Source organism: Colletotrichum paranaense (genome assembly GCF_030867605.1).
Source record: "Colletotrichum paranaense strain IMI 384185 chromosome Unknown Scaffold_8.1, whole genome shotgun sequence".
NCBI classification, from domain to species: domain Eukaryota; kingdom Fungi; phylum Ascomycota; class Sordariomycetes; order Glomerellales; family Glomerellaceae; genus Colletotrichum; species Colletotrichum paranaense.
The window spans coordinates 2,760,666-2,783,722 of record NW_026848966.1 but is presented as its reverse complement, the minus strand read 5'-3'; the positions used below and the strand labels follow the sequence as shown (position 1 = coordinate 2,783,722).

The following is a 23,057-nucleotide window of genomic DNA, read 5'->3' as shown; positions in this document are numbered from 1 at the left end:
GGGAACTTTCTCGGTCTCTGGTAATTCAAATATACACAGCACACACTATTTGTACTCGTGATGCCTTGAATCCAGGTTGTCCAGTCAAAACTCTATAACTGAAGTATCTTAAGGTACTGAATGAGCCTTACGTGCACGAGGAATAGATAAGATGTTCGGTGACTGGCCCAGCGAGTTTGCAAATGTGGCGGATATCACGTGAAGAGGCGGGACGTGAAGCACTGATAGCAGCTCGACGCCACACTTTTGGATACGCACTCCGTATCGGTACCTGGAGACTAGAGTGAGGAAATGTGGCGGGGAGTGGGTAGGTAGGCACGGTAATGAGTGAACCCTGCGCGGTCGGGCCCGCGCTCGACGTTCATTCCTACGTAGTTTCGCGAGCGACATCAGGATTCTTCGCTCGCCACACTGAAAAATCTCACGATCCGTATCATCGGCCACCTCACATCACGATCCGCACTCGTCGCAGAGCTCTGCGAACCCCGAGGCGCCATGCCACCACAAATAAAACAAGACCTGAATCGCTCAGGCTGGGAATCGACTGATTTCCCTTCTGTTTGCGAAAACTGTCTACCAGAGAATCCTTACGTCAAAATGTTGAAAGAAGATTATGGCTCCGAGTGCAAATTGGTATTGCTACCTTCCCCGCCACTCTATTTTCAACGTTCAGCATTCTGCTAACACTCCGTCGTAGTGTACGAGACCTTTCACTGTCTTCAGCTGGAGTGCTGACCGAGCCCACGGCCGAAAGAAGCGAACAAACATCTGCCTGACCTGCGCGCGGCTCAAAAACTGTTGCCAGGCATGCATGCTGGACCTTTCTTTTGGGCTGCCCATCGTGGTTCGCGATGCAGCCTTGAAGATGGTAGCCCCGGGGCCATCGTCCGACATCAACCGCGAATATTTTGCCCAAAATAACGAACTCGCCATTGAAGAAGGTCGCGCGGGAGTCGAAGAATACGAAAAAACGGACGAAAAGGCTAGAGAACTCCTGCGAAGATTGGCTGCAAGTAAACCGTACTTTCGAAAGGGCCGCGCCGTCGAGAATCCCGACGACGAGGGTCAGAAAGGCTCCAGTTCAAGCGGTGGATTAGGTGGCAACCCAGCCGTCGGCGCCGGTGTCGGTGGGCCAGGACCTATCCGAACCAGGGACTCGAGAGCTGCCGTAGCTCTAGGTGCGAGGCCGGGCAGGCCGAAGCAAGCTTTTCCAAGCGCTGCACAGTTGCCTCCTGGACCACAGGATTGGATGCCTCCGGCTGACAAGAATATCATGTCCCTCTTCATCACCGGGATCGAGGACGACCTTCCTGAGCATAAGATCCGAGATTTTTTCAAAACGCATGGCAGACTCAAAAGTCTGGTTTGCTCCCATATGTCACACTGCGCATTCGTCAACTACGAAACAAGAGAGGCGGCTGAGAAAGCTGCTGCATCATGTCAGGGTCGTGCCGTTATTGCAGGATGCCCGTTGCGTGTGCGATGGGGTGTCCCCAAAGCAATCGGGACGATGGACAAGGAGCAGCGTTCACAGATGCTCATGGACGCTCGACGAGGGCAGGCGAACGCGCGGGGAGCCGATGGCAGAGGTGTAAATAGGCAGATTGCCGGTCGCTCGGATGTAGGAAACGCCGCTCACTCGCCAGCTGCACCAGTCGTTGCACCCCCGCCAGGCGCAGACGATGGCGCACAGTATGGTAGTCTACAGGGCGACTGAGATGTGAGGGACCAAGGAAACTCGGGTAGCATCTCAAGGGAGTTTAGGCGTCATTGATTTCGTCAGGGTTTGACGACTGGAAATCGAGATGGAGTGGAAGGCTTCATACCAACTGCCTGGGTATCAAGGGTTTTGTTGTACATTTGTTTCGTTATACAATATTACAGGCATCTCTCATATGCCACACCTGCCTCGATGTCTTCCCTTCAACTGCAGCCACACCCGCCCATTGTTGCCGACCCACCACCAGCCATCTTAATCGAGTCGTTGTCTCCACGTTCGGTGTCCTCATGAATGCGCAACTCTGCAGACTCTTCGTCAGTATATTAGGCAGCACAGGTTATGGCCGTATATCAATGCCCGCAACTTACTGAAGACACGAGAATCATCCTGCTTTCCCTGAACTACATTTTCTCTTAGGATCTTAGCAATATCTTCAGCTTTCTGGATGGCGGAGCTGTAGGAAGGGTCTGTCGGCTTGAGTGTTGCTTGATCTCTAAAACCTTGCCGTATCTGCTGTTGCGCTGCTGTGAGGACTCGATCATCGCCTGCGAAAGAAGAAACGTCAATAACAGATATTCAAACAAGCCAGAGAAATCCAAACCCTTGAATGCGATTCGCGCCGCGCGCCAGAGGTGTCGGTAAGCAGGCAGCGACATAGTAAAAGCAGTGAAGCTGTCGAGGAAAACAACAAGCTTAGGACAATGATGAGTTCGGGAGGAAGGTGCCTGACTGATGCATATGTTTCGCAGAGAACAAAAAGTGATATTCTAAACATGAACCAGGTACCTTCATAGACATCGGCTCAGGCATTCGACACAAAAATGCTCCCGGCATCCGGAGAATCTTAGGGACACGCCCCCCTCCCCCTCCCTTTTTCCTAGCGCCACCCACACCTTCTCCAAAGAAAACTCTACCCCACGTTCCTGGAATTTTTTTTCTTGAATTCAACGACGTCTTTGCTCTTCGAGACACACAAGAATCGATTGCGATAAACCAATTTATTCGCATCTATCAGAATGGCTTCCGCCATTGTTGTTCCCCACGTCCTCCCGGTCGTTCCCGAGGGATGGTCCGCAGAGAAGGACTTCAAGACCGTCGGCAAGGTCTCTGCTGCCACTCAGCGAAGCCTTGAGCCTGTCGGCCCTCACTTCCTTGCCCACGCTCGCCGGGCCCGCCACAAGCGCACCTTCTCCGAGGATGATCGTATCCAGGCTCAAGAGGCTACTAAGAATGTCGAGAATGAAGACGATGGCGAAATTAGCGAGGCTGAGGACCCCATGATGCTTCAGCGCGATGCCAAGGATTGGAAGGTTAGTGACTGCCTCTCGTATGCGAGATGTTACGTCTGTAGCGATCGACGACTGATTCCCGACTCCCATAGAACCAAGACCACTACCAGGTTCTGGGTCTGACCAAGTATCGCTGGAAGGCCACTGAGGATCAGATCAAGCGCGCCCACCGCAAGAAGGTTCTCAAGCACCACCCGGACAAGAAGGCCGCTGCTGGTATTGTCGATGACGACAACTTCTTCAAGTGCATCCAGAAGGCCACCGAGGTTCTCCTGGACCCCACCAAGCGTCAGCAGTACGACTCAGTCGACGAGAAGGCCGACGTCGATCCCCCCACCAAGAAGCAACTGGCCAAGGGTGGCAGCACATTCTACAAGCTCTGGAGCAACGTCTTCAAGGCTGAAGGTCGTTTCTCCAAAACCCAGCCGGTACCGACCTTTGGTGACGACAAGTCCTCCAAGGAGCACGTAGAGGAGTTCTACAACTTCTGGTATAACTTTGATAGTTGGAGAACTTTCGAGTATCTCGATGAGGATGTCCCCGACGACAACGAAAACCGCGATCAGAAGCGCCACACGGAACGCAAGAATGCTAACGCCCGCAAGAAGAAGAAGGCTGAGGACAACGCTCGTCTCCGCAAATTGCTTGACGACTGCTCGGCCAGCGACGAGCGCATCAAGCGTTTCAGACAAGAGGCCAACGCTGCCAAGAACAAGAAGAAGTTCGAAAAGGAGGCCGCCGAGAAGAAGGCCCTCGAGGAGGCTCAGGCCAAGAAGGAGGCCGAGGAGAAGGCTGCCAAGGAAGCAGAAGAGAAGGCTAAGGTCGACAGAGAGCAGTCGAAGAAGGCCAAGGAGGCGGCAAAGAACGCTGTCAAGAAGAACAAGCGTATTCTCAAGGGTTCGGTCAAGGACGCCAACTACTTTGCCTCTGGCGAGCCCTCCGCTGCTACAATTGACTCTGTTCTCGGTGACGTCGAGCTCGTCCAGGGCAAGATCGACCCTGACGAGATTGCGGCTTTGGCTGGCAAGCTCAACGGCCTTAAGGTGGCTGATGAGATTAAGGGTGTCTGGAGCGAGGAGGTCAAGAGATTGGTCGGCGCTGGCAAGCTCAAGGATGGTGACGCCAAGTCTTTGACTCAGTAAAGGAGACTCTTGTTTTGATGAGCTCCGACACAGTTGTCTAAGTTTGGGCGTAGAACATGATTAGACGTAATAGAATAGATGATCGGATGTCGGATTTCAATATGTGACTCCCCGGTTTCATTTTGAGATCCTATACAACTCAGTTCTTGTGGGTCGGACTGGCTCAGTTGAGATCTTTACTCGCAGCCTTCGGCCCAGTTGACTTTCAACTAGAGGTCTCCGATACAGGCTGTCATATCCTACCACATAGACATGGACTGGGCATTGTTTTTTATGGTTGAGGCGGTCCATTGGCCAATTGTCGAAAGAAAATTCGGCCTTCTCAAGGAGGCTGCCACAAGGTAGGTCAGCAACCTTGTCTCGATCAGCGCATAGTACTGCCCCTCAACTACCAGACGCCGAATATGGGCCTCGCGTTCCAATGAAAGTATGTGGACTAACAAAAAGGTTACCTGTTTGCTCCTTCTTCTTTGTGCTGTGAGGCCACAGCATCCTAGAATTCTCGGAAGCCCCCGCCTCCCATGATGTTTGAGCTGGGAAAGACTAAAAACGAGGCATCAGTCTGGAATTAGCCTTGGAGGCAGCAGAGAGATAGTGTACAAGTGAGTGACACAATACTTTGCAGCTCCATAACCCATCCCATTGTTCATGTTCCTACTCCTACTACAGCTGCTACTGCTGCTACTGTTGTTGCTATTACTACCATATCTTCTTGTATACATATGCCATACGGAATAAGCTTTAGAAAGCGTACTGTGGTAGTTATAGTTTTAGTGGTAATAAAAAGGCGGATAGTCGTACGTTGACCGGTAGACTAGATCTGCGATGCCACTGACCTTTAGGGGGTGCTTCTTGTTATTCTGGAAAGGTAGACGTTTATGCTCCGGTACCTATCTCGTTCGTTGTTCACCGACTTTCCCGAACGGCCTGGCATTTATTCCTAGCTGTGTATTCTTCGGTTCGGGCGCAAAGTTCACCTCGTAGTAAAAGTCGCACGGGACAAGCTTGTCATTTACTACGCCACGCCTTCCGTGCTTCCATCGTCGGACAAACAAATATACACCACTCATTTTTTTTCTACAGAAGTCTCTCGCGACGATACCAGACAGACCAGAGGGACTGTTAGTTCCTCTACATCTTGTATTCACTGCGCCGATCTTCAGTTCTCGCCAGACTCGCCTTCCTCAGAAGTCGCACCTGCCTTCGCATTGCTCTCTCCTTCACAGTCGCATTCCTCCCCTGACAAGCCACCATGACGACCATCAAGTGGGTTGAGGAAACCAATAATCCGCTGCCGCAAGTAGTGGTCTACTCTGCCCCTGAGGCCGTTGTCATTCCAATGACAGACCTCGGGATCGGCAAAGGCGGTAATGACGGCACCAGGGAGAACGAAATACTTCACTCGGTCCATGTGGGTGATGATGCCGCCTCGACTATCGGTGTTGAGAAAGTCTCACGTCTTTGGAACTGGAAGGCAATGATCGGTATATGCATAGGCCTTCTTACTCTCGCCATCGTGGTTCCTCTCACGGTCACACTGTCCATCAAGAATCACACGTCTGGTCCAGGCAACGCTGAGAACCTTGCGACTTCAACCGCCACATCATCGTCACCTTCTTCCACGGCTACCTCTTTGACCTTGCCCCCAGCTCCATCTTCTACTCTGAAGCCGGTAAGCAGCAGGCCCCACTCGCCAGTCATGCCATTTTGTATGATGGTCCATGTTTTCTTCGGTATCTGACCACTTATCATAGATTCCCGAGTGTGTTAAGTCCAAGTTCATCCGAGAAGTCAACTGGATCGGTATCGATGAGGGTGGCGGCGGCTGGGTGTTCAACCTGCACCCGGCCAAAAGCGCTCAGGATTGCTGCACAATCTGCCATCTTGGAACTCCTGACGGCTGCAATGGGTGGCTTTACATACCAGAGATTTCATCGACGCCTTCATGTTCCATTATTCACGGCTTCGACGGCCCGAGCGACAGTGAGTCCTGCCCGAAGGGCCATCCAGACATCGTCTTTACGAAGACGGGAGATAAGGACAGCTATGGTGGACCGGGGCCCTGCTCAGGCTCAGTGCGTGGATAAGAGTAATCGACTAGACAAGCCGAATAAGACTTGGCTATGGTCGCTATGTCTACCGACCGAATGAGATTGCGGTAGGCGAGGTTCATCGGCGCCAAGGGACGGATGGTTACAGGGGCTTCCACATGTGTTGGCGGTTGCGGTGTGCGAGATACTCTTATAGTGGCAATAACAGCGAATTTTCCAAAGGTAGACTTGTCATTACACACACTGAATAGCTGCATAGCATCGAGCTATTTAGCGGGCTCAAAGGGGGTGGAGCTAAGCATTGCTGGGCGGGTAGTCCCGTCCTTTTCTCGCATGGGAGGAAGAACCACAGAGAAATTGCGACTGTAGATGTGACGCCGATTTCTATAGTCACATGCTGCCATCTCAAAACAACGTCTCCCCGGCCAATGTTTCGACATAGATACGTTCTAGTGTCTCCCACTCCATATTCCACGCCTATCTTTCTTATTTAGTTCATCTTTCTCATCATAACTTTCCTGGGCTTTCAAGTCATTATTTACAGCATCACTCGCGCATAGGGGATTCATTTTTGATGATGACGATGGTCCAGACCATGATAGAGATCTAGACAAGGTAGACGGTAGACTGTGATGTCACCACCAACCTGCCACTCATAGATCCACCCACTGGCTTTCATCGAGCTCAGTAAGTGTTGAGAATATGCTTCCAGTAAGATTACTTCTGTGAACAAACTGACGGCTATTGCCTACACGGGGAATTCACCAACCATGCAGAGCCACCGATAAAAGGCTTAGATATAGTTTCCTACTCCAGAACCGGTTCCATGTTGTGCCCGGGATAAGACAAGCTTATCAGTCCGAGCCAAGCGAGCATTATCAAGGGCTGGACCGAATGCTCTCTTTCAGTTTCTAGATCCCCACAATCATGACAACTTGCCCAGGATCAGTGTTCAGAGGGAGCAACAAGCCCAACAGGACAGCAACGGGGTGGAATAGAAAACAATCCTACAACCCTGTTTAACTTCCCCCGACTGATGAACTCGGACTTGGCGACGGTACAACATGTCGAAGCTCGGCAGGCCACTTAGCGACCCTAGCCATTTATCTGATATATGAGGAACGGAACTACGCAGCTCAACATATGCCAGTACTGGATATTTGACACGAGCACTAAACTCCGTAAGTTTGCTGTGCAACGTCCAAGGCTCCAAACGAAGCATCATCAGAAAGGTCATGGTTGCAGCACGTGAGGGCTATGTCGTTTCGAGAGACAAATTTCTGCTGAAAATACTCGGACCTCCACGACAACGCAGTAACCCGAAATAGGCAGCAAGAGGCTGATGGCCAGCACACAGGGTTGATTACCTATACGACTGAATGATCCTCAGGGAATCGCACAGAACCCATAATGTGACATCCATTTCGGTGACGCTGACTTTGGAAAACGTCTCGAAGGTCGCTTACCTGACAGGAATTCGGCGAAGCCACCAAAGAATGCTCAGATAGAAGCACAGCCGTTGGGTGCTCAGTCATCTTTGCGCGTGGCTTTGACGCGGCTCTGCGTCTTGAAGTTGCCGGCCACGCCGTCATACGTAACGGCATAGCCCTCTCTACGGTTCGAAGCGATCAAAACGCAGGCCTGTGCCTCAGCCGAACGGCTCGTCCCATGACTTAGAGTCTTTCATGCAAGCTAGGCATTGGAACATTTTCCAGCATCAACGCCAGAACGATACCTACCCTCTCCCAAACAACAATTCATGTGATTGGGCGCTGACTGTCAAACCCAGAAGATCCTTAGGGTGCTGATTAACAGCACTAGCAGGCTATGTCGGCCGGGGAAAGGGAGCAAAGCGTATAGAAGTTGGGATCTGGTCATTGCAGTGTACTCCCGGTCCCAAAAAGTTCGTGATTTAGGTTTTAGGAACGCACTCTTACACTCCTGCGTTCCTGTGCTCCTGCTCGGCAGTGCGTCGAAAACCTAGTTGATCATATTGCGCGGTCATCTTCTCCCGATGTCCAATCAACATGTTGTGACGAACAAGGCAATACCAAGTTCCATCGCCGACGATCGTGATGATGGAACGAGACCATACGTCAGGGGCGGAGACCAAAAGGATGAGAAGAGGAACAATCACCAAAGACTCCTGATATGATACCTGTCTGTTCCACATATATAAGTGCTCACCACAACCGCGCTCAAAGATGAATGTGACCTTTACCATTCACACATTACAGTCACAACGCAACGAGCCTCTTCGATAATTCCCATATACACCATCCCAGACTTCACTACACTACATAGTCTCTCAACATATTCATCATTGTTCAAAATGAAGACATCATTCATCGCAATCCTCGCTGCCGCCGCCGGCATGGCCATTGCTGACAGCCTTGACGTGCCCGACTGCGCAAAGCAGTGTGTCAACGATGACATCCAGAAGAGTGGCTGCGCTCAAGATCAGATCAAGGATTGCTACTGCCAAAAGGCCAATGTCAACTCACTTGTCAACTGCGTCAGCGGCGCCTGCAAAGACCAGAACGACCTGATCAAGGCTGCTCAGGCTGCACAGAAGTCCTGTCCACAGCTCACTGGCGGTGGCTTCATCCCTGGTACAAACAATGGCGGTGGCAACAACAACGGCGGTAACAACGGAGGAAAGAACTAGGCTCCTCCAGAGTTGACTCGTTGATACAAACCGCCATGTATCGACCGAGGCTCTCTTTCAAAGCTACGGATTTGCTTTAAAACCTAAGATGGTGCTGTATGCATGAGAATCGTGCACAGTGTAAGGGGAGTTGTTGGGCAGCTACGTCTGAGAAGGATTTTTTTCTCGATGCTGGGGTTGTTGACAAGTTGCGGCCATGATCTTCGTACACATATGTACAATAGCGCTGGTTAGTTAGGTAGATGAAATCCATTTCTCTTATGTTTTTGGGCAACCTTGTTTGCCTGCGGAGTGTCAAATGCCCTTGGCCATATGACAAGCTACACTTTTGCATCAATGTGAATAGACAAATATTGGGGCGGCCTACAGTCTATGTTAGTTGGCGTTGCTAGCTGTAAATATTGCTGTTGGTTGGGTATCGTGCGTCCTGTAAACTACTGATCTCCTGATCTAAGTTACAAAAGTGGAATCTTGCTGTAAATATCATCATAAATCTTCCCAATCCATCCGTCCGTAGGGCCACCTCTTGCCACTATTCCCAGTCCGCCGGCAGCCCAGATGCCGGCCGCAGCCACAGCGGCGCCGTGAAGCGCCCACCACGCTCTTCTTTTCCGCCGTCGTACCTTTTTGTCTATCACATTGTGTCCACTACCACTCCACCCCATAGCCGTTGGCGCCAGGCCCAGCCATTTTGCTGCGCCCCAAATCATATGTCCGCAGCCTATTGCGAGAAGACCGGTGTATGCAATCCACGAGATGATGGGATGTCGAGCAAACCCATGCGAAACGAAGCCCAAGCCAATGTTCGAGCTATCGCCGTCAACTTGAAGGGGAAGGATCCGATTAATGCCTGCGTGAGCAGCGAGAAGAACCGTGAAAACGTAGCCGGAGATAGATATGTAGCTGACGGACGGCCATATCCTGCTAGCGGAGTTGACGCTATTGTAGGTCAAGGTTCGTGATGTTTTGCCGGTCTGGGCTCGATACAAGGCGTACATGCCAGGTGTGTTGCCTCCATAACGCTTTAGATTCTGAGATCTGCGAACTAGGCGGAGAGCGAATCCAGAGGCAATGTGTGCAACGATGGGCAACGCTACGAGGATTGGCTCCGTAAGAGATGTTTGGTAAATCTCCCTCGAAAGTAGCAGGTATGCCTCGGAAGCTGGGACTGATCGCGCAAACAGTGGTATTATCGAGGTGTTGACGACGTGGAGTGATGTGAAAACTGGTACTAGGTAGGAAGAGAACTTCTGGATCCGTGTTACTAGAAGGTTTGTACGCATTAGCCAATACAACTTGCAATTGAAGGTAGCAGGTTCTGTCGCTGCATTCGCATTCGGCAACTTACGGTAGAAGATAGCGCTGTGACCGCTGCCGCTTAATCCGGGCGCAGAAGAGGTTGATCTGAGAGAGCCAATGCTATCCTCTAGGGCATCTTCAGGCAGAGGAGGAAGATCTTTATCAACGTCCGCCGGTGGCGTCTCGATTGGGGACGGGTCTAGTTGAAGGAGCGATATAAGAGTCTCTTCCGACGGTTTCGAGTGAAGAGATCTAGACTCCATAGCTACGCAAGCGCCGGCACGACCGAGACCGGTCTTTGGAAGCAGAATATGTGCAATTTGAAATTGAGCTGTACAGATTAGAGAATTGAGACTTGGAAGGTGAAGTTAGAAATGTCGGCCTCCAAATTGTCAAACTGGGCAGCTGATCAATCCTCGGAACGTCATAGGTTGACGTTGCAAGGGCGGCAGCACTTGCCAGTTCCCGCGTCTGAGCCTGCAGGTTTAGTGGGCCTGGCGTCAATCCGGAGAGCCGCAAGACCTTCACCTACGGCGGCAAGGTACCTTACCCAGCTTAGCCTTGCCTCACCTTCACTCATCCATAACTTACTATGCCATAGCCTGGCCACTTTGTGTTGGTGAAAATACTGATGATTCCCCCGACAATGATATATTTTTCACACTTAGTACGTGTTTGACGGCCAGACGTAGATTAAGTCTTTCATGGCAAGGTGTCCATGTGTGGTAAAGGTACGGAGTACCTCGGGTATGTGTGATGTTCAGGGCGTGCTGCGACTCCCCACACAACGTTGTGGGTCCAAGTTGCTGGGACTTCGGGAACCTGCGAGCTTGGTAACATCTCAGCCAGGACTCCAAAAATACGCTGATAGCATTTCCCCACACCGACCATCACATATTCCCGTTGCGCCTGACCGGTAGCTCTTCGCTATCTTAATTCCACAAACATGCCTCCGGTAAGAGAACTTCTAGTTTCTCTCTCTGCTTGACCAAACTTCTAATTCTACATGCGCTTGCCCAGCGACACCAAACACTGCCCCCGGCGCAGACCGCAGCCGCCCGCGAAGCCCTGCAATCATTCTATTGCAGCCTCTGTTCGAAAGGATACTCTCGCATGAACGATTACGAGGCGCACCTTAGTAGCTACGACCACAGCCATAAACAACGTCTCAAAGACATGAAGGCTATGGTTCGCGATCCGAACGCCGGCGCCCGAGCTCGGAAGGCTGAAGCCAGGGCGGATGGCCTTGTCAGCATCAAGCTCGCCAACAACGAGCAGCCGCAGCAGTCTACGACAGGTGGAGGACTCAAGAAGGGCGGCTTCAAGAAGTCAGGTTTCAAATCGGCATTCGCCCTCGTCGATGCCCCAAACGCGCTAGACGCCCCGAGATCAAAAGTCGGCCAAGCCCTAGAGGCAGACAGACTTGCGAACGCACGCGAACGGGATGTCCTGATTGAGAGCGATACCGACGACGAAGACTACGAACATTACGACCCGAAATACCCCACCGAGTGAAAGCTCAAGCCAAACGCACGACAAACATCATGCGCAATAGAGCCGGCTAGAGCTTGAAAGGACACAGGAGTAGCTTAAGGCAATGAGGCGTTTCGACAATATTTCCATTCTATATGGGCTCACAATGTCATGTGGCGAAACCTGGAACTATCACTCAGCTCTCACATTGCTAGCCACTGCTTAGCCTCGCATCCTCCAGGCACTCTCGGAGATAAAATCGTGTTAGGGAGGTCACGATCGGTCAATTGTACTCAACGCGGCGGGAATGCGATGGCTCATTTCCGGCCATTCCTTCGCAGCCAGTCTAGTTGAACTGGGTTAGGTCTTCTTCAAGCAATCCCATCATGTACTGGCTACCCGAAAACCAGTTGCCCAGTTGAGCGGTTTGAAGGGTAGGCTGCGACATATCGCTAGTATCCATGCCCTGAGCAGGATACACCGTGGGCGGGAATCCCAACGCGCTCAGGTAGACATCGAATTCGTCGTTGATGGGGCCGCGTTCATTTGATTGCTGGGATCTGCTCTCCACGTATAGAGTCGCCACGTTACAGAGCATTGAACAGAGCTGGTGAAGCTTCTCTACAGGCTCCGACATGGCGCATGCGGGTCGAAGTGAAGCGACGAACTCATTAAGCTTCTTGAGGTCGCCAGCGTTGGAAGTGTCAATGACGTGACAGAAAAGGACGAAGAAGGGCGTGAAAGGCGTGAGGAGAATTGCCCTGCGTAGGAGTCAGCATGGATCGTAATAGTCTACTGCTTCGACTGACCAGTGAATATAGACTGCTTTAAGATGCCGCCCTTCCTCGGCAATTCTCTGCATGCATTCAAGGTGCAGCTGCATGGCAAATCGTGCCGTGTCTATACATTCCTGAGAAAACCGTGTTGGCGAACCTTCGGGCGCTGGCAACGCCCTGTAGATGAGAGTCAACGTGGACTGAAATGTCAGTTCGTCGCCTCGCAGGTGTATGTCCAAGATAGACGATGCGTTGAGGGCCTTGAGGCCGAAGAGAGCCTGCTCCCGCACATGCGACGCAGCGGCCATGATCGTCTTTTGTTCATTTTCCAGGCGACGCACGGTCTCGATGCGCTCTTCTTGCGACTGGCCCAGAGCAAGTGGACTGTATCTGCCATGCAGGTTAGCTTGATATCCTGTCTCGTTGAGATAGTAGAGTCAAACAATTGTTCATAAACGCGGTGTTGGATCTCAGCCTGCTTGATCCACGTTGTTATGATGAGACCCCATGGATCCGCAACCATGGTGTTGTCGACCCGCCGCGGCAAGGTGACGTCCCAGTCCTGGATGACCGATGCTCTCCCCGTTCTCAGAGACAATGTTTTGTCGAGCATGTACACATGCCAGAACAAGAGGGTCTTGATGTCTCTAGGTCCGGTACTCTCGCTCCTCACTTGCGATACGCGGTGGTAACCAAGCGTCTGACACAAGCTTGCAGCAGTGGATGTGAAAAGCCACGCGAGCGACGCTTTAGATACATCCACAGCATAAACGGCCTACAGTCGCTGTCAGCTGTATCGTCTACAAACAAGCACAGCAAGACCTTTTACGGACCGCCAGGAGCAAGGCTTCTATGCTTTCGACCTTTGCAGGGAGCATCAAAGGCAAGGAAGCTAGCGCCATTTCTAGATTGCTCTGGCACATATGTTGGTACCTCTCAAACTCTTCGCGCGCGGTCGCATCCGATGCTAGGTATGCTTGTTCCATGAACAAGTAGAAGAGCGCCCCATTCACTATGATGAATGTGGTATCAGCAAAGTTGTCGGTGCAGAAGTACACTCTCCGGCAGAGCTCGGCCAGGTCATCAACATCGAGGAAAGAGCATGCGAGTGAAAATATGCTAGGGGGAGAAACTATTCTCATGTCAGTCTGTTGAACTCTGAAGATTAGGAATGAGAGGACCTTTCATATGCTTGAGCAAAGCAACGACGGCGTTCATCGGCGGCATGGGCAATTCAGGTAGACCTCCTGGAGGAAGCGGCTGATGCGTACGGAACCGAAAATCTCGATTGGAAGAGGCTTTGCTCTGCATAGCGACGATATGCCGGAGCGAAGAGAGCGCAACTTGCATGTTGGGCGCCACGTCCTGGAGCGATGTCCTCTGCACGGCGTTTTCGATAAAGTCGCTGGCAAACATGGTGTGGGCAGTCAGAGAGAGGTCGCCCTCGAAAGCTGAATCCGAATCTGCACCGTCATGGGACAGGACAGAAGCATCCCCGATGGTCGAGGCTGAGGGCGTCGTATGTCTGGCCCTAGTGGCATCCCATGAATGACCACCTACACCAGGAGGGTTGTTGCTGAGGCTCCGCAGGAGCTCCTCGATATTCGAAAGTCGTTCCTCGATGAGATCAATCTTTTTCTCGCTAGTTATGGCAATATCAACATTGGCTTTTTGCTCCGTCAGATTTCGCGAGCCCAGTGGTATCAGGGAGCCGTGTTGGTGAACACAAGACAGTGAATTGATCTTAGAGTGAGGGATATGAAGTGAGGTAGAGAACTTAGGGAGGGGACAAAGAAAGGCGAGGTGGATGGCGTACTATTGAAGAGAAATGAGCACGCGATGTCTCTGCTCCTTCGGCTTCTGACCAACACCATTTGAGCTGCAGGAGCGTTGAGTTATACGGCAATTGGAACATGGCGAACTCTTATCACAACGGATCTGTAGCACAAAGCCAAAACGTGTTCTTGTCAGCAAATCCGGATTCTCAATTTAACGCGTGGGCTATATCTCCTTGGCACAAGGCAGTAGGGGGGAGGAGGGGCAACAGGGCAGGAAGAATGCTCTGCTTGGAGGGTACAGTTTCGATCGGGGGCTGGTCAAGAAACAGACACGAGCGGTATTGGGGGGACCAACTTTACGGGTGCGACATTGATCACACTAGACGACAAAGAATTAAAGTCAGTATTTGATTCTAGTGGACGAGGTTTTACTGGTGAGAAAGAGGTCCGATGGATCGTGTGAAGCAAAATAGTCTGAATATGGATGTATGTGACATACAGCTCGACGGAGGCCCTGGTCATCGGGGCCCGCGGACCGGGAATCGGAATCCATGTTCATAAAGAACAACGCAGACCCAACACTGCAGCGTGCCTAAGCCGTGCTTTGCGGCGGTGTGTGCCAGTGTGCGTCAAGGTCCTCTCTGAACTATTGGCCAAGGCAGGGCCCGTAAGGAGGGCGCTGCAGGACAGTAATTAAATGGTCTCGGAAACCGAGAACTTGGGCGGCTAGAGGAGACAACGGGAACGCTTGTTGTATCGGAGATGCAGTTGCCTTTCGGTACCTCCTTCAGAATGAGAGCGAATGAGTTGCACTACGGGTGGTTGGCAAGCAAGAGGTGATCAGTTGAGAGGGATGTGGAGTGAATAGAACCGACAGTATGGTGGTAGTCTAGGTCTGGATAATGGACACTGGGGAACGAGTACCGTCCCTAGGGGGTCTGTGAAAGAGGGCTCACAAAGAGCCAGCGAGTGTTAGAAGGTTTAAGAGAAGAGCGTGGGGGATGGAGAGAAGGTGTGTTTGTGTGTGGGAGGAGATGGGAGGAGAATAAACTATGAATCGAAATGCGGCAAAGGCAACGGCAATGCAGGTATGGGAAGCGATAAATGAGCTTATTTCATCGATCTTTGGCTTGAACAACGTAGCTGTGGCAGTGTAGCTCGATTAGATAATTCTGGAACTGTTGAGCCTGGTAGGAGATAGAACTGACGGCCTAGGCTGGTGGACCGGGATTGATATTTGGATGAATGTGAGGCTGAGGTTTGAGGTCTCTTAGTGTAAAGTGAGTATCGGCGTTCTGTGCGGTAAGATAGTTGAGAACGTGCAAGGCTCGCTAGCGACCCCTCTCTGCAATAAGTATCTATCTACTGGGTAAGCGTGGTAAGGTAGGAAGGTAGGTAATTACAAGTTGGGCACGGTTAGTACGAAATACATTGCATTGCGCAATCCTGGCTAGGCGGACCTAGACGGCCAATGAAATAGGTCCAGTTCAGGACGTGCTACCTGGACTACCTACCTACGTAAAGCAGTACTTGAAAGACACCACCTTCTCTCATTGCCCGTATACGGTAGACATACGGATACCCATATGCCGAGTAAGAATATCCGTAAAAGTCTTCCCTTTTAGTGAAGCGACAGAATATCCTGGAGACAAGGGTCGAATGCACTAGTTTCCATGCTTGACTCGCTCTCCGCACATGCACTTGGGCACTTTGTATGGACTGGGTATTCCACTGCCGTACGATATGGCATTGCAGTAAGGTATACCAGAGGTAGATTGGCTTATGGTCTCGATGTTGAGGTACCTAAGTTGCTGTGCACATACATAGTACAAGCATGCTGCCGTACCCGCACAAATACTGATATCTACCTTACTCTCCGTACGTGTCAAGGTCTTAGTCCACGGTGAATGATGGTAAAGACCTGTCGGCAGCTTTACCGAGCCCGACCTGCCCCCTTCTATGATGGTCTGCGGGCCGACTTTATGGCATGTACCTAAATACGTCTCGGGCATCCGCGGATGCCATCACTCAGTCACCACCTTATTGTCTCTCTATGCAGTGGTGAACAAGGTATTCCGTCAGGCGGTCTCTGTCGGGAAGCCAAAACAACCTGCATTACCTTAAGATGTAGCTCGAAATTTCTTTCCCGCAATCATTCCGTGCTCTTCCCTTCCCCTAAGCTTTCGCCTGTGCTTCAAGCGTCGGCACGCCAGCTAGGTACCCTAGCTTACCGAAAATCTTCATCAGCCGATCTTTTTCAGATCCCATCCATCATCTTCACCCCGTCCAGCAGAATCCAGTTGAAGCCGAGAACACCCCACCTCGTCCGAGCTGCTCGCTCTCCCGTCAATTTCGGCGACCTCCACTTGCAGTGCGTTTTGAATCATTCAAGAGAGGTTCGTCACACTATCCGCACACAGCCCCATCGCTGTCTCGGAACTCTCTTCGCGCAACCAAAGCATCCGCACGTCGTGCGTTTTGCACTGCAGTCTGGCCGTGCGCAGCTCCGGCGTTCGGTTCACAGAGTCTTCGCTGCCAGTGCCCGAATTGGAACCTTCTGTGCTTGAATCGACGTGAGGTATACCTGAGGTACGTGTGCCTCCTTGTACGGACACTATAGTGCTAGTAAAGGGCACGGGATAATCGACCAGGAATGCGGCAAGAACGCGGCTGCCCGCCCCGATTGCCCAGCTCCGGCAGACCCATCAGATGGAGACCACCTGCAGAAAGGGCCGGCAATCCAGGCCCAACTAACACCTTGTCTTGCCTGAACCAAGAGTAAGTAGGTATTATACAGTAGAATCGCCAATCGATTCTAACTTACACGACGTTGGCACCAAATCTCTATGGATCGCCTCGTCGGAATCTTCCGAGTCCCTCTTTCGGGATTTGCAAGTCCATGAAAACCTTGACTGATGAATGATTGATAGTTCACAGTACCTTGGCATACCACTCCTGAATCCGATCTGCCACAGCCATGGGCACTGACAAGGCCTCTATATGGTTTCTGATATTCCCAGTCGTAGACCCAGGCCAGGCTTCGATCTTGGCATACACGATGTAAGTTTCAGACCAATAGCATCGGTGAGTCAAGTCTTGAATAGGTAAGAGACCTAGTTGCGTGATTGAGAGTCTTTTTTGAGGAAAGCACTACGAAGAAGGCATTATAAATAAGTACCTAATGCTCTTCAACCTGCCCAATCGCGATACCATGATGCTAGGAGACAATCCCTCAAGGGTCATCACCAAGTTTGCCCAAGTACCTAATCATACTTCCTTCCGCCTCAAAGGGTGTCATATGAGCTTTGAGATTCCAAGCAGAGTCACATACAAATGATACGCAGCCCTTGATGTAAGCGATGGGGGGTCTGGACATTTTAGAAACGAATTAATATTTCGGGACACTATATGATCGAGGTTAAGATATCGTGGGGGAGCGGCAGGCCCCCGCCTCGGGCGTGCACAGGCCCTCGGTTTGAGCTTTATCTTATCTCTTATCGGGCAGTGACCGCGCCTTTTGCCTGTGTACCTACCTTAGTGGCTCTGATCAGTGACCATTAATAATACCGCCTTAGCACTTCGTCCTCATGTTTGATGGGGACCTCACCGTCACCGAGCACCATGATCACCACTGAAGACGCACCTTTCGCTCATTTTAGTTTTGACTAGAGGACGTCTTGAACAACAAGACATGTAAGGCAGCTCTGGACAAGCCTTTTGCTCGATTTCGAAAATGCAAGGGAAGCGGCGCAATGAGCCCGGCAGTAGCGACGAGCGCCACAGACCAACGAAGCGTGCGCGCCTTACCGAAACCCACCCCTACGATTCGGATTCGAAATCGAGATCTCAAGACAATAACGCTATCTTCGCCGCCATCGACTTGCTGTCCTCGTTATCCGACGAGCTTCTCATCCGCATCCTGTCCTTCTTGTCCACTTCTAATCTTCTCGGTATCTCGCCCGTTTCCCGCCGTTTCTACCGCCTTTCTGCCGACTCTCAGCTATGGCGCACGCATTTTTATCACCGCTTCGTCCTGCCGCGCGCTCTGAAGATACCCGGTTTTCGCGATGGCTCTGCACGAGACAGCAGTCGAATACAGTTTTCCACACGCCGAACCGTCTGGGCCGACGGTGGCTGGGGTCGGCGAGATGCTCTGGGAGATTCTGTCGATTGGAAACGCCAGTACAAACTACGGCACAATTGGGCTAGTGGTAACGCTTTGGTTCAAGAGGTGAAGGTTGGGGAATCTTTGCTCGGCTCTGCGGGCGCAGGGAAGACTCTACTCAAAGTGATTGAGGGAATCGCGGTCACTGCCGACTGCGTTTCTGGCATGCGAGCCTGGGACCTCAAGACGAGAGAGCCTGTCGCCCAAATCAGCTTCAAGCATGGAAACTGCGGATCATCTCCTACTTGCTTAGCGATTGATGCCCGGAAGTTTGAGAATAAGAGACTTGACGTCGCAGTCGGTTTTCTGGACGGGAGCTTTGGCGTTTGGGAGCTTTATATTAAAGAAGGCAGGTTTCAGAAAAGATACAAGCACGAAAAGTCCAGCAACGGCCGACTGGTGGAGATCGTCTATCAGCACCCCTTTATACTCACGGCAACAGAATCAGTTCTGATATCTCTCTACGATTTTGAACGAGCATCCTCTGGCGGGAAGCTAGTGGCGTCCAGCAGCCAACGAGACACTGTTACTTTGAAAGAAAGGGGGAGCGAGGCTGCTGCGGAAACTGCGACCCTTCCAGAGTCAGAAAGGCCCATGGCAGCGTCTCCATTGTCAAAGTGTGACAAAACTCAGAACCCATTGCAAGAAACCACGCTACTCCCGGCTCCTATTCTTTTGACTTCACTCAAGTCACACACATCTAGAGCCCCATTGGCTCTGTCTATTCGCCAGGTGACTTCGCATGTAATCGCGTCGATTGCATATACGTTTTCCACTTTGGAAGGATGGTCAATTGGTATACAGGATCTACAGATACGGCCACAAGGCGCAGGCCAGCCAGCTTCAGAAATCGTCTCAACACGACTCGCTTTCACCAAGCCTGTGAAGGCTGCGCCTGCAGTTTTATTGACTTCCTCGACTGCGAGCCCGCAGCTTCCATCCCAAACACAGACGCCCGAAGGCCCGACGACACTGTGCTACAGCCATCCGTATCTTTTGGCTGCACTACCAGATAACACTATGATTCTATATATTTGTACATCAAATGCTACAAAGCTCGATATTTCTGCAGGTATTCGCCTCTGGGGCCATACATCAGGCATCAGCGACGCTGAAATCACGACACGAGGTAAAGCCGTGAGCGTCAGCTCTCGAGGCGAACAAATACGGGTCTGGGAACTCGAGGGACGCGTCAGTGGCAAAAGTATCGAGATCAGGCCAAAAACAACCTCAGGCTCTGTTTTCACAGATACCATCGTGCCCTCACCTGAAGCGACGCCAGACCGCTGGGACGACCGACGTAACTGGGTAGGCTTTGATGACGAAATGGTCATCGTGTTGAAGGAAGCTATGGACGGGAAGGAGAGTCTCGTTGTGTATGATTTCTCATAAACGACTTCGATGAGGGACCAAAGCTAGCACCACCCTGCCTGAGGTTAGACGAGAGGTTTCAACTCTTGGCTAGCTTAGGCAGCTGCGGCTTGGACAGGACATTATTCGACGCTCGTATCTCCGCAATGGGCGAACATACGCGACTAGGCCATGTGAATCCACGGGGAAGACTTCCACAGACTCGCTTGGCCAATTGATGGGACATTTCCACCATTGAACGAAGACCTTGCCCCGGTAGCCAACCTGTTCACACAAGCATACTGGAGTAGCCTCATATGGTCAACGAGCTTGCGTAACTAGCGGTAGGCAATAACTGCTTTGTAAGGCAGATAGGTACCTGTGAGGAACAGAAAACAAGCTGTTGCCTGGAAGACGTGAATGAGGCCACGGCATGTCTCGTCATCATTGTTCCAGCCCTTGCTCGCATTATCCTCGTTGAGAAGCTACGCGTAAGCATAGCAACTCCTACGCAAGGTAGCGGCAATGTCGAATGGCCGTCAGGGTTTGATCCCAACTTTAGACGACGACTTGGATGGTGATCATGATGCATAAAGTTCTCAGTGTCATCTACTGTTCCGAGAAGTTAAACAACAGTGAGAGATTCTATGCATACCTGGCATGTGCAATAGGATATCTGAAAGAAAGCCTTGAGGCTTAGCGGTCAGGTCTAATGGATCGCTACATCAACGAAGCACCCACTACTGAGGATCTCTTTTGGCGGACTCCATCAGCCTGGTAGACTTGGCCATTTCGTTAGACTGAGCTTTCGATTTGGTACCGTGGTTGTGAAAACGAGGGTCGAGCTGTCGAGTATCCATGGACGTCTGAGCTACGAACAACATGGTTTCTGACATGGAGCCTACCTTAGCATCGTCGACATGATATTGAAGTTGAAGAGACAAAAGTTATGGAAGAGGCAAGCTGTGGGGTCAGATCAGCTGGGATATACCAATCGATCCGTCTTTTTAAGAATGCGTTCATGCCGAGTATCACTTTCAGGCATTGTCACGAGGATATCGCGTTGCTGCGTTGTAGTGCTCATTGCGCTCGTCTATAGACTTGATTAGATATTGGACCGGAATGCAAGATAGACCGCAGACGTCATTGCTGAGAGCTTGACAAACTGGAGGAATAGTGGGAGCAGGCTCGCCAACGTTTTTCATGTATGGTTTATGGCTCCTGCAAGTATTGATATGACTAGCACACATAGAGGACTTCCATGCATGAATTTTTTGAGCATGTGGTTATCGAAACAGATATCATGAACGAAGCGGTATCAAAATTGTCTTGCTGCTGGAGCCATTAAGACACTTGCACGGGCCGAACATGGCCAGTGAATATTTTGAAGTGATGTTCCATGATTCAAATCTCAATTGCAGGGCTATCAGCGGCTGGGCTGATCAAATTCATCAAAATGACCTTGAGTTCTGAGAACGTTGATGTCTTCAGGTACCCAATGATGTCTAGGACCGCGTCGAAAAGTCTACAAAGTGAAGGAATCATGACACCTCATTGGCAACATCGTGCCATAATTAGGACAGAACTTTCAAGCACACTGCCCTGGCTAACGTTTCGAGTAGCTGCCTCAATTAACACAGACTGTGGCAGTCGAGGTATTTGAGGTGCCCCCCCACCCCCCCGGGGGGGGGGGGGGTTGGCACATTTGACGCACCATGTGACGAGCTGTATCTCGTACAGTCCTTGATAAAATCCGGTCCATTTCTCGTACAGCCGAGACATTTTGTCTCAAGTTTGGACTTGGCCGCATTTCACCTGACAAGCTTTGTGAGATATAATGTTCTTGAAGGATGAATCCAGCATAGATTCGGACATGAATTCCGAGGCCAATTGACTGATCATATTCAGATTCATCAATTACGGCTCATTCACTCAACTTGTGTACGGAGTAGGGCAATGATGAAGCAAATTCCACTACCAGTAAGCACACATGCTGAGAATTGTCTTGCTCTTTTGCTGAGGAATCCAGGCCCCGTTGGGCCCTGGCTGACCCACTGGGTCTACGTCCCTGCTTGCTAGATCAGGCAGGCCGTTTTGTATGCCGCACTCTGTGCCCCACGTACCTTCACATGTGAGAGTACTGAGGGGGTGGGAGGAGTAAGAGAAATACGGGTGCGGTTGGGAGGGGATAAGATAAGAAGGAGGGGTGATAAGGAAGGCTGGATATCGATACCGCCGCTTCATCCTTATCCCCCTCCTTGTGGCGGCGGATGGCGGGCGACGTAGGTATTGTCGGTGACATTGACCAACCGCACTTGGCTGTCTTGTGACAAGATCTAGATCCAGCAGTCAATGGCAAGCTAAGGTAAGGCAAATAAGAAGAAAAGAAAAGAAGCAAGGAAAAAGACGGATTGAAAGTGGACGCTGGGCCAACAATGTTGAACCAATCATGGCGATATATGGTCATGGCGGTGCGTATCGCGCGTCTCGTCGATAAATCACTGCCCGCGGCCGATATGAAGATGCGAACGAGTTACAGGTTAGGCCAACAATTCGAACCAGTTGACCGCCATCTCCGTTTTACCCCTCCTTTCGCCCCCTCCCCTCTTCTCGGGAGAGTTGGGCCAGAAGACGTCCGTAATCCCTTGCCTTGCGATGTCGCTCGACTCACTGAGAGACGCCAGGAGGGTGTTGGGAAGTGGATTGCTGATGTCGCAATTTAGTGCCGCGAAGAATCGCCAAGGTTCGTGGGTAAGTGTGGTAGATATGCGCGAGGCCAGTACATAGAAGTGGTCAATTCCGAGCACCCTTTTTTGGCATCTGATGGGATCCAATTGGGAAACAGGGGGGGGGGGGTGAGAGTGAGCGAAGCCTGATTGATCAACGGACACACTACGGCGAAGTCCTATTCCGATAACTATCGCCAGTAATTATCGTGAGATAAGATGTCCATAGTAGGACAAGGTGTGGGATGGTGGTCTCACTTGAGATTCGGGCCTCGTGATCATCCCGCTACTACAATGGTGAAGCGATCAAACCCACCAAGGGGAACGAACGACATGACGACAATGCGCCGACGGGCTACGAGCGAGGATGCGGAGGTCGAGGTCCAGAAGACGGAACCCGCGCCAGAGAGCACCGTTACTGCCGTCTTATGCCTGCCCGCAAGCCCCCCAAGCGGCGCGTCTTGTCCAACCCACGAGACCACGCAGTCGTAGTCGGTCGGTTGGTGGCAAGGAGGGGGCTTGGGGGGTAGTCATGTGGCCGCAGTCTTGGTTGGCAAGGGTGTGGTCGTCGAGCGCATCATTGACACCATCTCAGGTTGGTAGACAACCATAGCGAGCAG

The 23,057-nt window shown here is 51.4% G+C and overlaps 9 protein-coding genes across 9 annotated transcripts; 6 read left to right on the top strand and 3 right to left on the bottom strand.

Annotated features, from left to right (window-relative positions):
* Window positions 1–495: 495 nt before the first annotated feature.
* Window positions 496–1,717, top strand: CPAR01_10742 (RNA recognition domain-containing protein; the record flags this gene model as incomplete). The annotated part of the gene is made up of 2 exons (XM_060495002.1): window positions 496–633; window positions 698–1,717. 2 exons carry the CDS (start codon window positions 496–498, stop codon window positions 1,715–1,717), a joined length of 1,158 nt encoding a protein of 385 aa, XP_060347184.1.
* Window positions 1,718–1,923: 206 nt separating this feature from the next.
* On the bottom strand, window positions 1,924–2,376 carry CPAR01_10741 (uncharacterized protein; the record flags this gene model as incomplete). Its single annotated transcript, XM_060495001.1, has 3 exons — window positions 1,924–2,021; window positions 2,089–2,265; window positions 2,322–2,376. The coding sequence occupies 3 exons, from the start codon at window positions 2,374–2,376 to the stop codon at window positions 1,924–1,926; spliced, it is 330 nt and encodes a 109-aa protein (XP_060347183.1).
* Window positions 2,377–2,736: 360 nt separating this feature from the next.
* Window positions 2,737–4,151, top strand: CPAR01_10740 (DnaJ domain-containing protein; the record flags this gene model as incomplete). The annotated part of the gene is made up of 2 exons (XM_060495000.1): window positions 2,737–3,030; window positions 3,102–4,151. The coding sequence occupies 2 exons, from the start codon at window positions 2,737–2,739 to the stop codon at window positions 4,149–4,151; spliced, it is 1,344 nt and encodes a 447-aa protein (XP_060347182.1).
* A 1,252-nt stretch (window positions 4,152–5,403) lies between these two features.
* CPAR01_10739 (uncharacterized protein) lies at window positions 5,404–6,238 on the top strand (the record flags this gene model as incomplete). The annotated part of the gene is made up of 2 exons (XM_060494999.1): window positions 5,404–5,823; window positions 5,906–6,238. 2 exons carry the CDS (start codon window positions 5,404–5,406, stop codon window positions 6,236–6,238), a joined length of 753 nt encoding a protein of 250 aa, XP_060347181.1.
* A 2,296-nt stretch (window positions 6,239–8,534) lies between these two features.
* CPAR01_10738 (CFEM domain-containing protein) lies at window positions 8,535–8,870 on the top strand (the record flags this gene model as incomplete). The annotated part of the gene is made up of 1 exon (XM_060494998.1): window positions 8,535–8,870. The coding sequence occupies one exon, from the start codon at window positions 8,535–8,537 to the stop codon at window positions 8,868–8,870; it is 336 nt and encodes a 111-aa protein (XP_060347180.1).
* A 455-nt stretch (window positions 8,871–9,325) lies between these two features.
* On the bottom strand, window positions 9,326–10,432 carry CPAR01_10737 (uncharacterized protein; the record flags this gene model as incomplete). Its single annotated transcript, XM_060494997.1, has 1 exon — window positions 9,326–10,432. One exon carries the CDS (start codon window positions 10,430–10,432, stop codon window positions 9,326–9,328), a length of 1,107 nt encoding a protein of 368 aa, XP_060347179.1.
* Window positions 10,433–11,115: 683 nt separating this feature from the next.
* Window positions 11,116–11,684, top strand: CPAR01_10736 (uncharacterized protein; the record flags this gene model as incomplete). Its single annotated transcript, XM_060494996.1, has 2 exons — window positions 11,116–11,124; window positions 11,190–11,684. 2 exons carry the CDS (start codon window positions 11,116–11,118, stop codon window positions 11,682–11,684), a joined length of 504 nt encoding a protein of 167 aa, XP_060347178.1.
* Window positions 11,685–11,988: 304 nt separating this feature from the next.
* Window positions 11,989–14,333, bottom strand: CPAR01_10735 (fungal specific transcription factor domain-containing protein; the record flags this gene model as incomplete). The annotated part of the gene is made up of 6 exons (XM_060494995.1): window positions 11,989–12,403; window positions 12,452–12,808; window positions 12,862–13,193; window positions 13,252–13,550; window positions 13,600–14,085; window positions 14,288–14,333. The coding sequence occupies 6 exons, from the start codon at window positions 14,331–14,333 to the stop codon at window positions 11,989–11,991; spliced, it is 1,935 nt and encodes a 644-aa protein (XP_060347177.1).
* A 3,596-nt stretch (window positions 14,334–17,929) lies between these two features.
* Window positions 17,930–19,753, top strand: CPAR01_10734 (F-box domain-containing protein; the record flags this gene model as incomplete). The annotated part of the gene is made up of 1 exon (XM_060494994.1): window positions 17,930–19,753. The coding sequence occupies one exon, from the start codon at window positions 17,930–17,932 to the stop codon at window positions 19,751–19,753; it is 1,824 nt and encodes a 607-aa protein (XP_060347176.1).
* Window positions 19,754–23,057: the final 3,304 nt, after the last annotated feature.